The 22,247-nt window shown below is 33.0% G+C and overlaps 1 protein-coding gene across 1 annotated transcript in view; it reads right to left on the bottom strand.

The window, feature by feature from the left end:
- Positions 1 to 22,247, bottom strand: part of LOC123720840 (lysine-specific demethylase 3A) — a 137,070-nt gene that overhangs the window by 25,537 nt on the left and 89,286 nt on the right. Inside the window, exon 8 of the mRNA XM_045677629.1 lies at positions 7,256 to 7,297. Coding sequence (XP_045533585.1) covers positions 7,256 to 7,297 — 42 coding nt within the window. The remainder of the gene's footprint in view (positions 1 to 7,255; positions 7,298 to 22,247) is intronic.

The following is a 22,247-nucleotide window of genomic DNA, read 5'->3' as shown; positions in this document are numbered from 1 at the left end:
TTTTTAATAATGAAAATAAATTTATCAGTGGCGCTACAACCTTTGTTATATTTCTGTAAGTGTTTTATGATCCTTTGTCAATCTAATAGGCAAGTAGCGTTCAAGCGAATGTTAAATGAGTGATCAAACCGACGATAAAGGGATGAGAGTCGCACGCTGAACTCACTAGGCCAACACTGCTTTAATTGATTACAAAGCTGTATATATTAATGAACGTGATAATCTGTGAAACTGTTATAGAACATATCCAATATCAAAACTTTATATTTCATCTGACTATATATGTGTTTGTTTCTTAAAAACAAAAGAATGTCAAAACTGATGTTACTCAACCTTTCAATAAGACATTGACAGATTGACATTGTCAATTATAGTCACCTAATATTTAAAGTTTATATCACAACTTATACACAGTGTGATAAAGTAATTTATTAATATTACAGTTGCATAAAAAATCAAGAACATAACATTAAATATGTAACCTCAATATTGTGACCACTTGCGTACATTCTGTAGTCTTTGAATTCTCGATTGTGTAAACGGTCAAGCGTGCGAAGAATGTGGTAATCAACTGTTAATTCCACGAACTCGTGAGCAATTTATAAAAAGCTAACAATGACATTCCTTTAATTGCACTTGTCCACCTCCTACGTTATAGGTTTGATTTCGATGAAAGAAAGACATCATCGGCCAAACACGATTCTGTATCTTGAGAACTAAGATTTTAATTCAAACATAAATAATTTCTGAAGTATAAAATACATTAAATTCTCAATGACGTTTTCTACTCATAAAACCTTTCATAAATTATCCTTAAGTTTAAAAACGTAAATTTAATTATAACAATCGTGTAATATTACGAGTAAATAGCAGATAAATACTTTATTATTGTTATAAGGTCATCTCAAGGTGACTCCATGTTCACGAGATAAATAAATCACAAATATAATTGTTACTCATATCTGCTTACATTTTCCTTATTTATCTGGTTATCTCAGAGTTATCTAATCAAAGAATTTTAAAAAAATGTCTTTATATAAAATTGGGATTCAAAAAATACATGTGTGTGAGGTTGCCAAATCTGCTTAACTATAAACTCTTTTATTATTTATTTTGGGTATTTCGCGGGAATAGAGTTTATATGGTATCCAATTGATACCTGTCTATTTGATGTGACAGTATCTAAACCATGCTATAAGGCACTTTAAACGTCGACTTTTGTGATAAATTACTTTAATCTGTTAAAGAAGGTTTATTTATTACTTTATTTATAAACTTTATTTAATTCAGCTTCAAAAAGTCATCTTAGTAAAGTTACAGATTAAATTGTTAAAAGTATTTATATTGTCTGATAAGTAATTTAATAATTCGTTTAAGATGTAATAGGCACTTATAAAATAGGTCAGAATGATAGCAGTCGATAAAACTAAACAATAAATAACAGATATAAAAGATGAACGTGAATAATGCGAAGTATCTTGTAGAGTTTACGGACGCGGACCGCCGTCTACGCACACCACTTGGCGATGATTCAATTCCTGTATGAAGTATTTTAGGACAAATACCGCGCCCTGTTTACAAATTTTAGCGCACTCGATTCCACACAATTTATAAACATGCCGAGAGAGATTGGCGTATTCGATTTATACGATCAAAGTTTAGATCGTAGCAACGAAGTACAATGTAGCCTAATAACCCAATTTACACAAATCATATAGTGAACCGGTAAGATCCAAAAATTAAACATCAGGCACCCGTGTTTGAAATAAATGAAGACCTACTTATCTATAACGAAGTGACCAAAGGAAAAGATGACGAAAACTGAGGACCAGCCTCAATATAGGTAAAGACACAAAACGAAAAACATCGAGCACATAAAAGCAATCTTTTTAGTAAATTTACATAACAGTTGTATGAAGCCGGTAATTTTGTCGAGAGGATTATAAAAAAGATCAGTTTGTTCCACTAACAGCTGTTCAGAATCGAATATTTATAATTATCTTTAATATAGATTATTTAAAACATTGTATTAACAATTACCTGTATATATGAAATTAAGCTTTAATATGGGGACTTAAGTTGTCGTTGGATGACATCTTTTTTGTCCAATAAACAAACAATTTTGTACATAACAAATAGGCACAAGTCCTTTGAAAGCCTGTAGAGCAATCAACAAAACTCGTTATCAAAGCTCATTAAAAGTAAATCCGCCAGGAGTATCCCCAAGGTAACTCTATTATTAAGAATCCCCTTAGATTTATTTCATACCAGTTCATTTTAATTAGGCATGTATTTAAATGAAAGCGTTTATATTTTATTGCAATAAACCATTAATTTTGTGCTGGCATTCATTGCTTTAACAGTTCCATTTGTTTGATTCACAATGGCTCTGAATGGTATACAAAAAGGAAGCCAAGAACGCAAAACAACTTTTACTACTCTTTTTAATGCTTTTAGCAAGCAGCATTGAGAAGGAAACGAATAGCAGACGTGCCTTAACTATTTCTGATGAATATTTACTAAAACACTCGATATATAAGAATTTGAGTACTTTAAAGATGAAGCTAATATCGACTATTATAAATAACTTGCCCTTATCAAGAGCAATTAAAGTATCGAATATCCTAAGTAATTGGAAACAGCAGCTGTTAAAAATAACCTTGAAACGCGAACCTGTTTCACAATATGATAGTATAAGCATCCCTTGTGGAAGGACCACGGGACGAAACACGTGTTAACTCACGCAGAGTAATATTTATAACGTGCACTTAAATTAAAAACACTTGTGAGATGAAGCATTAATATTAGAAGAAGATTCATTAATACATTTGAATCAGAAGATACATCAATTGACCCTACAAGCTCAAAAACAGGTCAAAACAATGGAAACATGTCTATAGAGGTCAGTGACTGCCGGGGCGGTGCAAAGGGTGGAGGCGTAATAACACATTTGAAAAAGAACCCTTGACATCTGCTGCACATGTGCCTTTCGTTTTATACAGTGAAATAAGGCATGGCCATGCGCACAACCGCACCGAACCAGTCGTGAACGAACGTTTTTTGTTATAGTTTTTGTCCCTTCACGCTTTGTGATCGAGCTTTCAAAAATTCAACCGAACAATAACGTTTTTTATCGATACAATTGTGATTGAAATCAATTTGATTTATGGATGCGAGATAAATCCCTGTCGAATGCGAATTAAAGACACAGTTTAATCAGTCTCGGGAGTACATTTTATGCAATTCTAAGAGCACAAACACGATTTGGAATGAAGCCAAAACTTTCCACGGCGGGCAAAGGCGGCCGTTCATAACCATTGACGTTATATTTTAAATGCTATAAGCACGCTATTCAGTCATGAAGTTGATCATAAATATACACGTATTTTCGTGCTATTATCGATTCGTTTATCACTTAAATACACCCATTAATTAGCATTGCTAGCTAGAGTTAAGAAGTTATCGACCGCATACATTAACGCCTACGTATTTGATACATAATATATATCAATAACCCGTTTCCGATGTGTTGTAACGAGCGTCAAAGATCGTGGCTCGACCTTTTATTTTACTCGTGAATGACCTCAAGCGATATGAGCTCACTTATACCTTGGTAAAGTTCAGAGAAATTTATTGATATGAAGCATTGCTTGCGTTTATTGAGGGGAAAATATACATTAAGTCGGCAAAGAGTTGTGAAATTACCTTAACAGTTTCTAAAGGTGTAAGAACAATTTCACAAATTTAGGAATCGAAATCATCACGGGAAATGACGTGTATCACTCTTTAGTAAGTGAACATGAACAAATATCTGAGAACAAATATTGTCGTATGTGTCGGTGAAGGCAAATTGGATAACTTAAAATACATGTTATCTCATAAGATAACGTCAATATTATGGTAATTCTACGGAGCGGACGAGGTGAAGGGGACGGAGTAGTACCGTTAGGAGAAAGTAGACACCTACACTCGTGGACCACGGCCATCTTGAAAACGATTCGATTCATATCAGTAAAGGCAGCTACCTAATATGGTTATTGTACAAGTTATTGAGAAAATTTGTAAGGTGTTGCAATCTTGGCCTTTCAAGAGTTTTAATTTACGCAGAAATCCTACAAGAGAATTGAAAGGATTTTTGTCGCAAATGTTTTGTCGAAAAAGTTTCAATGTAAACCACTCAGTAAATTTTTACCATTATTTCTTAAGAATAGGAAACCGAACAAAATCTAAACTTAATAATTGAAATGTCGAGAAATGCGTCACTCGATTGTGCCATATTTAACCAAAAAGTTATTTTCATGGCTATATACGATTGTATATAGCCATGAAAATAACTTTAGGTTATATGAAAGATGTTTCATACAACCTAATAATTATTAAAAATATAGACAAAATTCTAGTATAATGTTTTGTTCAACTAAATCACACTAACAATAAGTCATTTTATAATTCATATAATTGAATCGAATGAGAATTTAAAAATACTCTTCAAAGATATTAATCATTTTTTTGCGGCAACAAATGCAGGTAAGTTTTCGTTCCAATATCTTTCCAACGAAGCAAATTCTCTTTCAAGCTTGGTTCCAAAACTTGATTTACCAGTTAGAAGTATTAAACAGGTGCCGTGGAAGGTGACCGTGAACTATGGGAAACTTTATAACCATTATAATTTACTTCAGTAAACAATAACGTTGATGTAGTTCAGATTGTGAATATATCAAACAAATAATGTAAGGATGAAATGAATAAAGGTAATGTAGATCACAACCATATAACATCCTAGTAAAGGGCAATGAACCTTTGATATACGGCCTCATTAATGCAATAAAGGCAACTGTCACACCGTTGTGTTGCCAACGCAGAGTGCGGGAGCTTGCCAATTATAACGGTAGTCACTATCAACGCCTATCATTACCTCACAGACATTACTAATAAAAGTTTCCGAATAAAATGTGCAAATTATAAGATCGACAAGCGAATCAGGACAAGGCAATCAAAAGATGCCATATCATGGAGCAGGTAAAAATAACAGTATCTTTTGAAAGGGCGCTATAAATTTATTTATCTTTAACAGCCGACTCATGTCTTCAGAAAAAGATAACGACAATGGGAGCAGGTAAACCAGCCAGGTTCTCATACATTTTGTCTGCTACGATTAACTAAATAATAGTAATAAAATCGAGCGAGATTAGAGGCAAACCGGTTTTGAAGGCGAGTTATGTCATGAGCGTATTTATTGGTCGAGCGAATTCAACTGGACTTTCACCGACGACTTTCATAGTAAGATAACACGATATAGATTTGATTCGCTTATCCGACCTTTATTACTTTATTATTTTACTTTGTTATAATTATATTCTGCTTATTGCCTCTGTATGATATAAACTTACTATTAGCTACGTCAATATCAGGTGTAGAAAGTTTTGAATTTTTAACGTTGTTTACTTTTATAAAAATTTCGTCACATAGTCCTTGATATTTTTTGTCGTTGTCTGTGTTATCACTGTTATTATATATGAATTTGCATACTCCTGATATCGTGATCCAACGTATCAATGCACTTAGATGTACTTAAAAGATAGAATCATTAATTAATAGTGGAATTTGAAAAAGAGGTTTAGCGTCTATTGTGATAGAATGACTCGACGGGCTAATCAAAAACCATTAACAGTTCCATCTATTATGCCAGTTGATTGACAAGTCTCATTGTTCCTGTTCACGTCGGCGTCGTGATGTCGTACTATCATCTATTCCCGTCTGTAAAACTATCGAGTCATATCGACTAAACGTGCCTGTAGTAATAAATGCATGCCAGGGATTAATCATATCCGTCCAAGCTTCCATCGCGCATTATTAAGCAGGTGGCCATAAATACATTCTATCGTAAAGTTGCGGCCATAACCATCGTAATTGCCTGAACGCACGAGTTAAACAACATCGACAAAAAATTGAGAGACCGGTTCTCGTATCGCCATAAAATGGTTTGGGGCGTTTCGTGCGATGAATATTCATCATATATATTATTTATAGAAACATTATGAGATTCGTGATGACGCATTCTCAACCAGAGCTTGTTATCGATTCTACGAAGGATGTTTTAATATTAATTTAAAACTATAAATAAGACAAGAATTTACACTTAACTTTATTGATGACTTCATAAGGAATTTATGTCTACTTAATAAAGCTATATATCTAAACATATTAACATTATTAGGAATCAACCACTTTTGATATTATTAATCTAATCACGATATATATTAAAAACAAATCGATTAATGAAGCAATCAATAAACACTTCGACATATCTGTTAAGTACTTAAGTTATTTTAAAAGCAAACAGAACGAGTTACTCCAACCTACATTTAAAGTTTACCTCGTTAAACCAAGTTCCACTTAAATATGCAGCTCACAAGCGATACATGATAAACATGAATAAAATAACAAGCGTAATGTTATTGAAGGAAAAAGAGTACGATAAGAAACAAAGAATAATGTAGAAACTATCGAAAACGACATGACCCCGTTATAAGGGATCCTATTGAAATTTAGATAGACCAATATCAATAACAAATTTAAACGTCCGATTTGACCTCTGTATTTTAAACGACGGCTGTGCAGCATAACTGCTCATACATACGCAGATGACGTTCGAACAAACAAAGAAATCAATCTGAATGTGAAATGACGATCTGGATTTTCCATTATCAATAATCTTGAGACAGACGCTACAACAAATTAGCCTGGCATTTTAATATACATTGATCTTGATAGACTGAAACCAATTCTATTTATATGTGAATAATTAATAAACCAACATTAGATGTTGCACAACTACTAATAGTATTAACACATCCTTAAAGATCTTTTTGATCAAAAGAACCTAACTGATTTTTATGTGGGACGGCAAAATGAGTACATTCTGTGTTTATTAGTAATCGCGCCCTAACAGACATGATATTCAAAAACAGGAATCGGTTTTGTTAACGTGACGAGAGTGGACGTTTATAATATGTACATACATATTTGGTATTTAAATTTATTGAACGTTAATATGTATTCACATCTCAAGATTTCCGAATCGCAAAGATTTTTAAGTTCAATTCATACCTAAAGCTGCCTTCAATATATTCCTATCAATTTTGTTTTGGACTTAAAATATTTAAAATTTACAACAACATTTCATCTCAACATTGTCCATATCACCTGATCAAGTTTAAATATCAAATTTTTGTATAAAAAAAGACTTAAATACCTTTTTTATTAGACTCAGCAGGTTCTCGTTCTGGCGATGTACCTGGAAATATTAAAACAAATTATGTTAAATAGTTTCTTCGTCCTGCTAAAGTAACGTGCGGTAATAACATTCAGATTTATGCAAAATGAAACTGGAAACACAAATGGAACTAGGTCCAGAAAGGTTAAACATTTAAAAACGTTACCAACGTCTTTAAACCGGTTTTGACAACCTGGCAGTAAAAGGTGCGTGAAACAATCTTGCATTGTTTTTAGGTTTTGTGAGATTTTGAGTGGCGACGTAAAACCGCATTTAAAGGCCGGCAACGTACTTGCGAGCCCTCTGGCAAATGTGTATATGGTCGCCGGTATCGCTTAAAATCAGGCCTCCTAACCTTGCCGCTCGATATATAAAAAATGCAACAAATATAAAAAAAATCGTTGCAGTACAGTCGGGAATATAATTATATATGTAGTACCAAAACAGCAGAATCGCAGAGAGATGCTTAACTAAAAAAGAAAGTATATAATAAAAACCTGTTATAGATACAGATGTTCGTCAGTTTCTACAGTTGAAAATACAAGTATATTTTTTCCGAGGCTTATGAGAGCATGAAGCAGGTGGTCAGTAGAACCACATTTGTAGCTATTTTTGTTTCCCGCATCGATCGTCAACCACTTGCAGCTGGCTATCAGTCTATAATATGCATTTATAAGAGATTCGCTGTAACCCCAGCAAAAAACCCGCATACATTTTAATGACTACGTTTCAGGAGACAGTCGAAGTGTTACATATTATTCACATATATTTGTAAAAATCCACAAATAGTTCGCAAAAACCCGCATGTGTAAAGTTTTATCGTTTTTTCGCGGATTCGTTAGAAAGTCGACCTTAATTCGTTACGATATCCAATAATTATTTGGAGTTCAATTTTACTTACATAATAAACGAATAAAATTTACGAAGCGGTTTGCAAGCAATAAATTCCAAAAAGCCACTTAAATAAATCGAGAAACAGCTGTTAAATGCTCTCGTCGTTTGACATTTTATTAAAGCCGGTTTGTAACTTATGCAATAGAAATCATAATTACATGCACCGGCAGCGACTGCTTAGCATAATCACCTGTCCATTGAAGTGAATTATGCTAAATCAAACAGGCCATATCAAAATTGGAATAGCGATTTCGATAACTTTACGAGCTAAATTTAATTCATTTATTATTAAAGCGGATATAATTCTTCAGTAGGTGTGCCTTATTTCATCGCTTGATGGTTTTTCTTCGTGCTAATCTATACCAGTATAGTGTTAGGAGTCCAAAAGTCATGTCTCCATACTTTGTTTATATAAAATAATGCGTTTAGAGCCGTTATGTTCAGAATATTCGCGTACCTGGATACCAAGCCATTAAGGCGCTTAGCACAAGTCCGCATTTATGGTAACACCGCTTAGTTTAGATAAATGCCTGACATCGTTGGGTAAAATATTTCTACATCAGCTTACACCGGTCTTAGTTTATTCAGTTGGGGCAGATTTCTTACAGGTGTTCGATATGAATTAATTACCTTACAACGGATTATATATGACACTACTATTGTAATTTCATTCATAGAAATAGATGGCTAAGTCAAAAATATACAAAAACACTTTAAAAGAACAATATGTACGAAACGATGGACTCAAAACAGCTTCGAAGGAACAACCAAAATCAACGTGAATAGTAATAATAGATTTGTATGAATAGCAGTTCACTGTGGGCATAATGCAAACGGAAGCACGAACATACATTGTTAAAAATTCTACACGTTTGAGCTGTCAGAAACATTATCGTATAACTTGACGAAAATGTTTGTGTATTACGAAGTCAAAATCAAGGTGTTCATAACTAAACGAAAATTTATACATTCCACAAATCGGCAAAAGAACTTTCGACTTACAAATTCAAATCAGAGTTCACGTAAATTAGCAGTATCTTTATCGTAACCGCTATTATTTGAACGTGTCGCGACGTCCCGACTAATAGCCGTCGACATACTTGACAAAGCAAAAAACACGTTGTTTTCCCCTTTAAGGCACCGCGAGTGCCTTTCTTGATCGGTATGCGGCTAAACCTGTCTGCAAACTGGTTCGTACGTGAGAAATGAGCACCCTCCACACATTGTCTGATATCATGACTAAGATTCTGGATCAAGCATTTTATTAACTCATGTTGCTGTTACGAGTAAATTCATTTTATTTATCCTCAATAAAATACCACTTAACACAAGATAAAAAATAGGCAGATGAAAAACGACTTAAGGAAAATTTTGGTCCTTCGGCGTCATAGGTAAATAGGAAACGGATGTTGTTTAAATGTGCCATGTATGGCCGGATGAATGAGGTCCTCATTTAATGTTTGTTAGTAAAATTTTGTGACTTATTCAACAAATTAGTGCTAGACCACAAATATGGTACCAAAGAATTATACCAACTGTGTTTATCATAAATTTTACTAGCGATGATGTATACGTATTAAACAAGGCTCAACTTGGCAAAACTCACTGTTATTAAACAGATAGAGGAGGTCTGGCAAGTCTAAAAATAATCGTATGAGTTTACGCAGATCTTACTTTCATGGGAACGAGGTCAAATGTTTTGGCAAGCAAACTTCGCGTGTAAACAAAATATACTTTATAATACCAGTCGACATTATTTAGTATTTTATACTTATATTCTGTATAAAATAAACATAATGACATTTGTTGGAATGTCATGAGATTCTAAACCAGAATGTTCTTTAAGAAGGGTCTTTGGTTGAGAAATAAAGTTTTGATCTGTGAAATTATACTTCTACGACTGTACCGTATTGTAATTCCGAATAAAGTTACAGGGTTGCTCGATATTACAAATAAAGACTATTTATCTATATAGTAAACAGTTTACAAAACTCAAACCCTTTTGTTGACATGTAGGTCAATATCAATGTCAAGTAATTTTAATAACTCTTATTGCAACAGCAAATTCTTATAAAATCTTAAATTATTACAGTCTAATTACGATTTAGAATAAATTTGACCATCGTATACAGAAAAGATGAAAATACCCAATAAATTTAACACTGCCACATGAATAAATAATAAGTTGTCCTAACCTTTTGTTACAAGTTACAATACAAGTTTTGATGTTGTTTTCAAAGAATTTTTAATATTTAGATTACAAAAATATCACTCAATTTGTGTGGGCGTTATACTTGTCTACATTCCAACAAATCTACGGAAGCTTGTTTTGTAATACATATAAAAACTACTATTTTCACAAGCATCAAAATGTAAACGGATCAAGGCGGATGAAATCATTTCACTATATCATCACCTGACTGAATAATAAGATGTGTGCGTCAATTCAGTATTGGAAATTCAAAGGTGGTGTTCATAGAATAAATGAATATATCAAACCAACATACCTACTCCGCCAGTTATAATAGCTAATGTACAATGCAACTAATATAAAATTATTTAACTTAAAAAGCCAATAACGTATAGAGGTCACAGAAATGCAGCGTTCCCATGGCCGTCAGAAACAATAACAGAATCGCGCGCTCCGTGCACATAAAAGCTAAGAACAATTGAGCTTGTGGAAACAAGAGAGCGATATAAATCAAGCTAAGCATTGCGTGCATTACCCGGCCATAGATCCTCGGGTTTTTCGTTTTTGCACGCCTTCCCGTCGCTTATAATAATTATCGAGTACTTTCGCCTGCCTCGCGACGCCATCTTGCTATTTATTTTCCAAAATGGCGGCACCACGTGGTTTCTCACATAAGTATTAATTACTTAAGAAATGAATAATGCTATTGTCAAGATCGTTTTCATTTGACAGGTATAAGTTACGAGTGGTGGACAAGGCCTTGCGGAATTTACATTCAATAGGGAGCCGTTAAGTTGCGACTCCTCGCGATTCAAGGTCACCTTGACAAACAGCGCGTTTTATTTATCTTTACATCAGAAATAAAGATTTGTTATCAAACATACTCGGGTAAAGGACAGTTGTGTATTTAATTAATTCAAATTTATAATTCATTATTCAAATGACATACACCGGAAATTTTAAAATAATTAAGCAATTGTTTTGCATGTAAATTGTTCTTTACGCAATCGAAAATAGAATAATTTGAGTGAATAAATAATAAATCTTAACGATTACATATCTCGTGTCTATAAAAACTAACTAAGGTTACACCCAGATAACTTTAGTATAAAACTAACTCAATTAGCCTTGAATGTCTAAACGTGAATTACTTACTGTATTTTGCAGTTTCTTTTGATAAACGATACTTACAACTTAATAGGCACTTTGATAACACTTATTCGCGACTATGTGGGTCAAATGAACTTGATAACAAAGGATGATTGAATAAGGTAAGTTTACTACTAAATAATGACATTAGTTTAAGTGTCTCATCAGTTTCCTGTTGAAAGGATTGTGATTCGGTACAGGAAACCAAATTCAAAGACAATTTCTATGCAGATCTTGCAAAGGAGATCGTTTAGTATTCAGTGAGTTTTGCGGGCCGTTGGCGGAGTGCGGACTATCAGCGCAGACCAGCGTCTGTTGAATATGTATGAGCCAACACCGACACTTATGTATACGCGTAACGCGAAACACGCACGCCACTTAGCCGTGACACACATCTTTGCGTATCGACTGATAACAAACTATATAATTACAGTTGAAACCGTTTAAATCGACAACATATAACTTGAATGTTCAAGGTCAGAAATAGACGATAAACATACAATTTCCAGAAATAATTAAACAGTTCGCTGCAAGATTGCGAAATTCACCTGTTCAAATATTTGACGTGCGTAAACATTATGTAAATATTCAAAAAATCAATAGTAAATTAAAATATTACTGCGAGACGAATAATATCAATACTTTGGTATTAAGTGACAGAACAATGACGATAATAAAACTAAGTTATAGAAATTCCATAATTGATGACTGTTAAATAAATAATGAATCCTTAATACAAAAGGAAACGCGTTTAATAACAGCAATATGAATTAAATAGAAGTAGATTATAGTTTTAATAGACCGCAATGTGTTGTTGATTGACAGAATAAGTCTCGTCACCCACATCTGTCATGTTCATGGCTACACTGTTAACACATGTTATAGCTAATGATGCCAACACGACTGCCACGCGTGTGTTCGAATCTAAGTCTAAGAATATTATTAAAATACACCAAAACAATTTGGTAATAAATCCTACTCGAAATGAACGACGAAACCATGTGAGCGCATAAAAACGAATCGCAATGCCCAATAGAAAAGAAACAAGAATAAAGCATGCAGAGTGGTGGTGCGCGACGTGGGAAAGCGAATGGCAGCCATCTTGAAATTGGTTTGTTCGCAAAACATCACGTGTCTGCGCGTCCGCTTGGCAACAGCGCCGCTAAACGGAGCGGAACAATTCATGTACCACGTGCTTTTTTTGTTTGTGCAACATTCCTTTCGTTCGCATGCCATCGATCGGTGCCCACCCTCACTAAAGATAAACATAGCGAAAATAAGCCAATTCATTCTTTCATTGGAGTTATCGATCTTCTACTTATACTCGGACACTGATTTGCGGTTTGTAAGACAATACCACTGGCCTTTTAGCGAAACAGACATTGGAGGAATATAAACGACTTTGTTAGTGGCATTCAAGCGATGTCAAGATATTCATCGAAGAGACCGAAAATGCCCATTGAGTCATTCGAAAGAAGGAATTAAACGATATATGTAAGTGTCTACGAACAAATTTTTAACACGTGTTAGCAAACAATTAGACGAGACTGTGAATCACAAACTACGCAATATGTTTTGGATTCTCAACATTTTCTAGATAATTGAATATGACTAACTGGTCTGGTTAAACGTAACCTAAACTAACAAACCTTATGAGATTGTCGCGTGTGGGCGCAGAGCGACTTGCGCTCGTATATTAATGTTTTTCGTGACAACCGTTTCCTCTACGACCCATCACGCCATGCGTGACTCAGTATTATACTCCTTTATTACATTCAAACGATCTAACTGCAATTTTGTTACATTTAATATTTTTAAGTTTTCTTATAACGTCAAAGCTATTATGTCCTACGGCCTTGCGTTTTGCATTACGAAAAACATCACCCAGAACTTAAGCCATAACGTTAAGCTTTTAACAAATTGAAAGCCTATTTAATGAAAGTTGTTTAAACTTTAATCTCGGACCACACATTAGCGAAAGTTGAGCGTTAGTTGGAAGCGTTAATGAATTCACCATATAACCCTGAACTTGGCCAGACATTTCCAGAAACTCAAGTGAAAATAAAGCGTCATTAATAACTTTTCAATAGTATATTCTATTCGTGAGAATATACAACGTGCGTTTATTGCAGATTCTATAGATTATTCAAAAAACAATTGTAGGTACTCAAAAATATAATTTCAGAATCTTTAATCGCTGATATATAGCATTATTTAGCAAATAGAATTCAACACCAATTCCTAAACCATAAAAGGCAGTTGCCGTTATGTAACTTGTTCTTATAGCAACGTAAACAGCTTCTCGTATACATTATGCAAGAAGTTTTTATCGTGTCCCTCTTTGGATATGCTTCGTGGCAGTTTCGTTTAACCTTGCATACAGATGTCGACAGATTTTAGACAAAGCTCTTTTCATTTAAAACTCAACGGTATACAAATTTAGAGACGTAGGCATGAATTTACCTTGATGTCAAAATAAATGAGCTTCAAGGCTTAGTAAAAATAATGTATTAAATTAAGAATAAATAGAGGTTTCAAAGCCTAGCAAATCTTTCTTAAATGACAATAAAATGAGTTATCCGAGATCACAGAGTCACGTAATATTCAATGTAGAAATTGCCTTAGACAAGAGCTCATAAAAATAACGGAAAGCCAAGTCTAGAGTGAGAGGCAAAACATTATAATCTAAATTGTGGAAAAGAGACGAGTGATTGGCGTCTCAACATCGCAATTCTTTGGTCACGCTCGGTGGAACAGAGTTTCTATTTTTTGCACGCTCTCAATTGACCTCGTTGATTTATCGTTATCAACAGACGCTTAATTATAAATTACTTCGCTCATAGTAAGTCGAACAGTAAACTGAAAACCGCAAACACCGATAACCCTCGAACACGGATCACGAATATCATTATTTGTTTATATGAGCTAGAATTATTACGCAATGCCAATAAATACGCCGCCCACGTAAATGTGTGATGTATGTGTTTTTCCGTTACGTTTTATCAAAACAAATACTAAAACTTCATAGATAAATTGTAATGTGTAATTAGTCGTATACACACAAGGGTATAAATAATCCAAATGTTATCGTTAAAATTTCTAGACAAGATGATATAAGCGACTACCACCGAGAGCCACTTAACCTCTTTAATGACAAAGCTCGCAGTCAATTAGCGAGCCAATAGTTTTGAACTTTTGACAGTTGCAAACGAACACAATTGCCCACAAACAATAGTTGTAATAACGAAGTCATCTTGCACTATCATGATCTAAGTTCCGTGACTATTAGACACGACTTAAATGTGTTAATAATATTATAATTGGCAAACACAGTATTTACTTTAATATTTAACGTTTTACTATAGACGTTCTCACTTAAGGTGAAAATAATACGTTTCAAGGTTAAGTTATTCACGTCCGGATTGTTTTGTAATTAATTATTCGCTATCTGATTATACGAATTGTAAATAACAGACATGATTAAAATTAATACTTGGCGATTATAGTGACGTGTTAATTTCTCGTTAAAGGGTGCGGCATAACAGTTTTTTTTGTATTGATGTTTTTTTAGCTGGAGCATCTGTTGAGTGAGATACTTATGTGATTGTTATTACAATATTTCGAAAAGATTGAATGTAATTAACTCACGATTTTCAATACAAGCGATGTCCCGAAGCTTTTTAAAAGCCACAATTTTTTTTAATTGAATTAAGGAGATGTATCTTTTGAAATTTTCAATGAATAAGATGCCATAAATTAAGTCGAGTAATGTAATACAAACTTTATTCGAAGCCAGACACCAATTATGTAGGGAACGGTATTCACGAATTCAGGGAGAGGTGAACTCACCCTACACCCACACTCTGAAACGATTCAAACCCACAGCAGGGGGTGAAATTGGGAAACTTTTACAACTAAGAATTCGATTACTTCAATTTCACCCAAACAGTTTTGAAAATCTTTTTAAGAGATAATTTTAAAATAGTTATAGGTTAGTCTAAATCACAACTTCTATCAGAAGGTACATACATAATTGTTATATTATTGAATGTAAGCGTGTTTATTTAAGACTAACACACACACACGTAATTATATCATCATAACAATGCATAGTTAAACTAAGTTTATAACGAGTTGCAAATAAACACATTATATCAGAGTGAGGAAGAACGCTAGACAGAAAGTTAGCTAAAGTCGGCTACTTGTGTAAGTTGAGTTGGGAACTTTCCAACTTGAGGAACTTAGCTACTTCAAAACTTCTAATTCTTTGAGGAAGATAATCTCAAACTTTGTCTTCTCCAACTTTGGTTTTTTGATCTTGTTATGCTTTAACAAAACAATCATTCCAATTCTCTTTTAAATGCTTCCTAAAGTGTTATATTACATAAATAGGATTAACAATTTCTTTAATTTAAAATGCTTCTACTTCTTTAATTATATCTGTAAGCATTACAGCTCTTTGTTCAAAAGACTTCTTAATGGACATTCTAAGCATCCCATAAAAACAAAAGAAACTCGCGATTTGATTTGAAATTAGACTCCGATTTAGGTCAAAGAAGCTGACACGTGTTTGTCAAAAGTTATCTAATTAATCAAACAGCCTAGTAAGTTATATTGCCCAGCCTTTTAATGTTTGTACAAACTCCATTTGGTATGCCATGGAAGCTCGGAAACTACGTCACGAGGGTAAAACAATAACTGTAAATTAAACTGGAAACTCATTAAGCCCCTGGGCTCGGATCTCAATTGCTTTCGATATGTAAAGTAAATTGTGGTTTATGTAATCAAACTTTAATTAGTTGTTCTACAGTGATTTGTAGCTTCACTTTAACCTCAACCACATTAAAATAAATAAACATAGCCTTTATTTGACTACAACATAAACCACACACTAAGTCTATGTCATTATGTTTAACGTAAAAAGTTTCTTGTGTCTCATCCTCGCCACCATTTTCCAATCCTTCCATCCTATCGTTTTTACTACATTTGCCCGGGTTTCTGGTGGGTCTTTTTTTCCCACTGGGACATTCCAAATAAGGGGAATTTTGACCCATCAGTCATAACAAACACAGCCAATGTGACCGTTCCATTTCCACGTTAACTTTTTTTTAATGTGTTACCTGAACATCATTCTCGGTATAAAAACGATCCATATTGATGTTGGCTACCGACTGGGGTAAAACAATTTAAAGCATAAAAATTGGAGATTTATAGATCCAACTTTATTTAATATGAATTAGATTCGCAGTGACCTGCACACAAAAGGTCACTCGAAACGTTTAGAGAAAGGAAACCATCAATCAACATTTAGTTGATACAGGCACTTGGAACACGATTATCGCAAATTGTTGCTGGCGCTTTTCCAATTCTATTATAAGAATCTACAGAGAGAACGTGTGATGAATAACGAACAGGAGCAAATAATTTTGTAATGGCTTTAAATTTTCAAACTTGTTTTGGCAAACAAGTAGCATTGTATAATTTTCTTTTAACACATTATCGGAATGAATGTCAAAAGTATTCTATATTTCTGTCATGTAGACGATTTACGTGGCTTTTGGTATAAAATTTATTCAATGATTGGAGGTTTTGCTTTAGAAGCCAAATCGTTAGTCATAATCTTTGCATTGTCCTTGAAAACACTGCTGGAATGAAGCCAATAATATTTTATCGATTACTCTTCGGTTTTTGTTGAACTAAACGTGTTCCTTGTATTTGACTTGAAGGAAAATTTGTAGACAATAGCCACAGGTCAATAATCACAGTAATATGCTAAACACTGCTCGCTTAATTCGACATAGTTTGCATGGAAGTGATTCGTAATTGACCTGACACAACTGTTATGAAAAACTAATTAAGACTGACTGAAGAAAACCAGTTTTTCATTTGTACAACGATAAAATATCATAAACAAAAGTTCATCGTCAACGAAGCCGTCCATTGTATTTAAAAAACGACCTACCATCATTAATTGTTTGAACGTTTGGCGTACCTCCACGGTCAACTTCCTCGCCTTGACCAATATAATGTCTCGCATTATTAAACGTGCATCCAAATTGCTTATTATAAAATATACGTATTGATGTTGTATTTGGAGGATAAAACATAAGACTCGATGATGTTTAATTAAAAAACCTTTACTTATGCTAGTAAATAAACTGTGATTATAAATTTACTTAGAAAACTGGGTCACAATCGGTACCACACCATGTTATTTGCGAAGTGCCACAAAACAATCCATAATTCCGGGCTTAAGTGAGCTTATGTATAAACGAAGAACATAAGTGTGTAGTCTCTCACAGCATAAAAAATATCCCGATCCTTATTACGTAACATTAATATTAAGTATTAAAAATTCACGATTTTTACTCAAAACTTTAATAATTATGTTGTTATTTTAATACGACACATCGTAATGGAATTGAACAGGTCCTAATCCACAGCTGGCACCATTAATTATCAAAAAAGGTTAAATTACCTTCCACGGACTTCGATAAATACGCCCCTAGTCGCAGCTGGGAGAGTTCACACGTTTATTTCCTCCATATTTAAGCCAATTTGACGTTTACTTCAAAATTATTTGAAGCCTTTGTTAGGAATTGTACTTAGTGCATAGGGCATTACAGAAAGTCGATATTGTCCTAGTTTTGTGGGCTAATAATAATTATTTAAATAAGTGTCCTTACCATAGACATATAGTTTCACTACTTTAGTTAAATTAATAAAATAAATTTAATTAAAATAAACGGAAATTTATTAAAATCATTTAGAATTTGAATTCCAGTTTTTGATTGGTTTTAAAATTAACTTTCTGTGTTTCGTTAACAATTTCATAGTAATTTCTTCCTCATACTTATAATTTAACAATCTTAAGTAAACAATTAAATTGTGTGTTTGGGGCATAAGAATTTGAAAAGGTGGGGCATGGGACACCAAATGTTCAAAATCTAGGTTTAGCATAATATTTAAGTTTATACTAAGCTACCTAGGCTACATTGACTTGCACTTAATAACATTTTAATTTTATTCAAATCAATTAATTTAAAATTCACAACAAAAACTAGTTATTACCACTTTTTGTGAACAAATACATAATAATTGAGAAAAATGTTAATTACGCAATTGTTCCATTGTTGTACAAAAAGCTTCGTGGTAATAATTTCTTGAGTGATAAACATAATTAAATTATCATATTGAATAATGAGCTGGGCGGTTTAATGTTAAATAGAATTTATATATTATAATTTCAAAGTTGGCACCGTGCCCAAATTACTATTTGACAAACAAAAGTGATTCTTAATTTAAAATCTTATAACACTTACAGGTCGCGTAAGGCCAAGTGAACCATACTGAAATTTCAGGTTTAATAACTTAACGCCATCTAGGGAAAGTTCCACAAAAGCTATATGAACTTTCTGTCAAATCAAATTTACACTATTGTCACAGAAAACGGTCAGTGCTCTGGTCTTTAAGTGTTATTTGCATACATGTACCCTGTATACGTAAGTTTATAAGTTAAAGCATAGTTATATATCATTAAAGTTAATGTATGTATTTGTAAATAACATAAAGCGAAGTATAATAAATTGCCATAAACGTGTTACAAGTATGAATCACAACATTCCACTAAATAGTAGGTTATTGTGACGATATGAATATATTGCTTCATTGTTTATATGTAAATGTTTAGTATAATCTGATAATTCCGAAGATTATAAAGAGGCTGATAGCGTTTGTTACACGGTCACTGAGCACAGATGAAGCGGAAATCGTTAACAATTTGTTTTAAGCAGAACAACTTCTATTTAGTAGACCAAATTTAAGGGTTAACTAGACTTAATATATGATATATATACATTATATATTTTTGGATAGTTTAATGAGCTGAGTGCAAGCTGAGTGCCTGATCTCCGACTGGGCACCAATGGACTTTATGGACTCGGTTGAACCGTGAGAGAATCTTGAGGAAACAGGCTTGAAAATCCAAGTAGTCGACGGGTCTTTTAGGAGGCTGATTAGGGATCAGGAATCTGGGGCTCAGACCTAAAAAGGTAGCGCCACTGTTTGATTTTTTACTTAGGTGTTTGCAATCGCGTTTCTTTTGTTTTCTAATCAATTATCACTTGATGTCAATAATAACATTCCTGATATATGTTCTAATAGCGAACATAAAAGGTCCCTACGCCATCGATAATTTCAGTTCATAACTTTTCTATGCTATCATAAAAGTTGGTCTTTACAAAGTTCAAATACGATAAGTCTGCATTGCGGAGTTCGGCGAAGGTCATCCAGGCCAACTTATTTTATGCTATTACATGCCGAGGTTTTCTTCGAAATTGTTAATGGCATTTTAAATAACATTCTGCTCACAACTGATTAATATTGTGAAAACGTTTACTCCATAAGAAATTTCCTTATTCGTTAACAAGAACCTAATAATTTTAAATCAACAAGAATGGACAAATGACGAAGTAGACATGGAGAGATATTGGCTGTGTCAAAAAATTATCTGTTATTGTATAGGAAAAAACCTTTTGTCAATCAAGGTTTATAATAATTTATCAAAAGCATTCCAAGATCTTCCTTCCTACTGAAAATGAATTATTCTTTTAATTATTATTTGCGTTAAAGATTATAATTAACGATAACGTACTACTAGTGAAGTGATAATTTAATATAAGAATTGACTATAATGACTCATCATGTACATAACTTCTATTAAACCTTTTAAGAGAAATTTGCACGCCATTATGTGTTGCAGAATATGCGAACTTTTGATTGTACCACCATAACATTTTTGTACCATATTCTTGCAAATAAATTATAATTACGTATTTAGTGGTAAGTTGATAATCTATACCAGTATAGTTATTTACGCTAATTTATAATATTACCACAGCACGTCTGCATACCTGGAAAAAACCAAACAAAAAGTTAAGATTATTTGATGAATTGTTTAATACTAAACAATTTATCAAATAATCTTTATGTTTATATGGTTTTTTTTATTTCTAGAAATGCACAGAACATAAAAATGTTACTTCTAGGAAAACTTCTTAACAATTTAGTACGGTAGAATATTGTTCTAAAAAATAAGTTTCAAGAGTCGTAAACTAAATATTATAGGAATCGGCCGATATTTTCGAAATGAACTGTGACCTTCGTTTTATTATGATAACCCCCCATAATTGAAATAACAAGGTGGAAAGTACAATCGTTGTAACCTTTAAATAACTTTATGATAAATTAATACAATTATCCTAAATTATAAAAACTTATCTGATAATGATATTACGACGTTAATTAAATAAATGGAAATTGGGAGCGGTTATCAAATGGCACGTTGTTAGGGTTAAAAGTTTATCTGAAACGTTAAAATAACTATTGCTATATAAGCGACTTAAGTAGCTCATAAAATTACGAGTTCAAACAAATATTCGGTAACTGACTTCAAAGGTCATCTATTTAAATCTAATTACCGAAATAAACTGTGAAACTTGTCTAATTCAAACAAATTTTAACACACACTCATTCTTTCTGTATTATCGTTTAGTCTATAAATATTTTAATTGGCGTTTTGATTCAAAATTATTTTGTATTGTATTTAAGGAAGCTATATATGCACAGTATTCAGCTGGATTATTACAACTGTTTTTCCTTATTTCTTTATAAAAAATATCTTTGATGCGGCTCGCCTTCATTGACATCATAAAAACCAGAATGCTCGTGCGAGCGTAGCTTTTAGAATACATGTATTTTAAATACATAATTGAAAATGAAATTTATTGAAAAACTGTTTCTATTTGAGCAATTTTTTATCAATCATAACATTTATTGTTGTAAACTGGCATAACCTTGTATTTAGAAGCTATCAGGCATGCGACGATACGAGACAAGATAAACATACTTTAGACGGTATTTTTGACAGATTACATTTATCATAGATGTCTAATAGAGATAACTATATCGAAGTGAAAAATATCGTCCAGAACAACTGCTAAATCCTTACAAAAAACTTTTTATTCCTTATAAAGATTCGACAACAAAAAAATCTTTCGTTCTTATCGACAATGAAATTTAAAAAAAATACTTTAATACAGATGCTAATTGGTATAAATTAAGTTAAATATTGACATCCTTCGAACAATATCATAGAGGAAACTACAAAAACTGCCCTGTTTTTTTAAATCAGCTGTTAGCTTATCGGGAACGACGCACAGTTGAACAGTTAATAATTGAAATGTATCTGATGTATATATTTATTTGACAGTTAATTAGAAATGTATTTTGTAGGAGAGATAAGACAGGACTACATTAAAATCTGATGAATTGTTTTAAACCATGTCAATGCAAATACAGCGTAGTTGATGAGTCGAACAAAGACATTTAAACCGAGACATTACGCTCATAATAACCCCTGAATCGAGGTCATTGTATAAATAAATCCATCCTTATTAGACACGTGAGGCAGTTATAGCAGACCCCACGATAAACAGTATGGTTGTGTTGAGCCAAGATATTCTAATACGCTTTGATGATATTATTGATTGACCTTGCGTAAAATCATTCACATGGGCTGCGAATGGTTCCTATTGTTTGTCTATTTATACATAGCTTATCTAATATTATGAGGAAAGATTTGTAGTTCTAAATTTGTAAGGAATAAACACAATCAATTGCTAATGTTGTTTCACTATTAGAATGCTCAATTTTGACCAAGTATCTAAGGGTACAATT

Source organism: Pieris brassicae, chromosome 2 (assembly GCF_905147105.1).
Source record: "Pieris brassicae chromosome 2, ilPieBrab1.1, whole genome shotgun sequence".
In the NCBI taxonomy this organism is placed as follows: Eukaryota; Metazoa; Arthropoda; class Insecta; order Lepidoptera; family Pieridae; genus Pieris; species Pieris brassicae.
The sequence above is the reverse complement of the archived record's forward strand: the minus strand, read 5'-3'. Positions and strand labels throughout refer to the sequence as shown.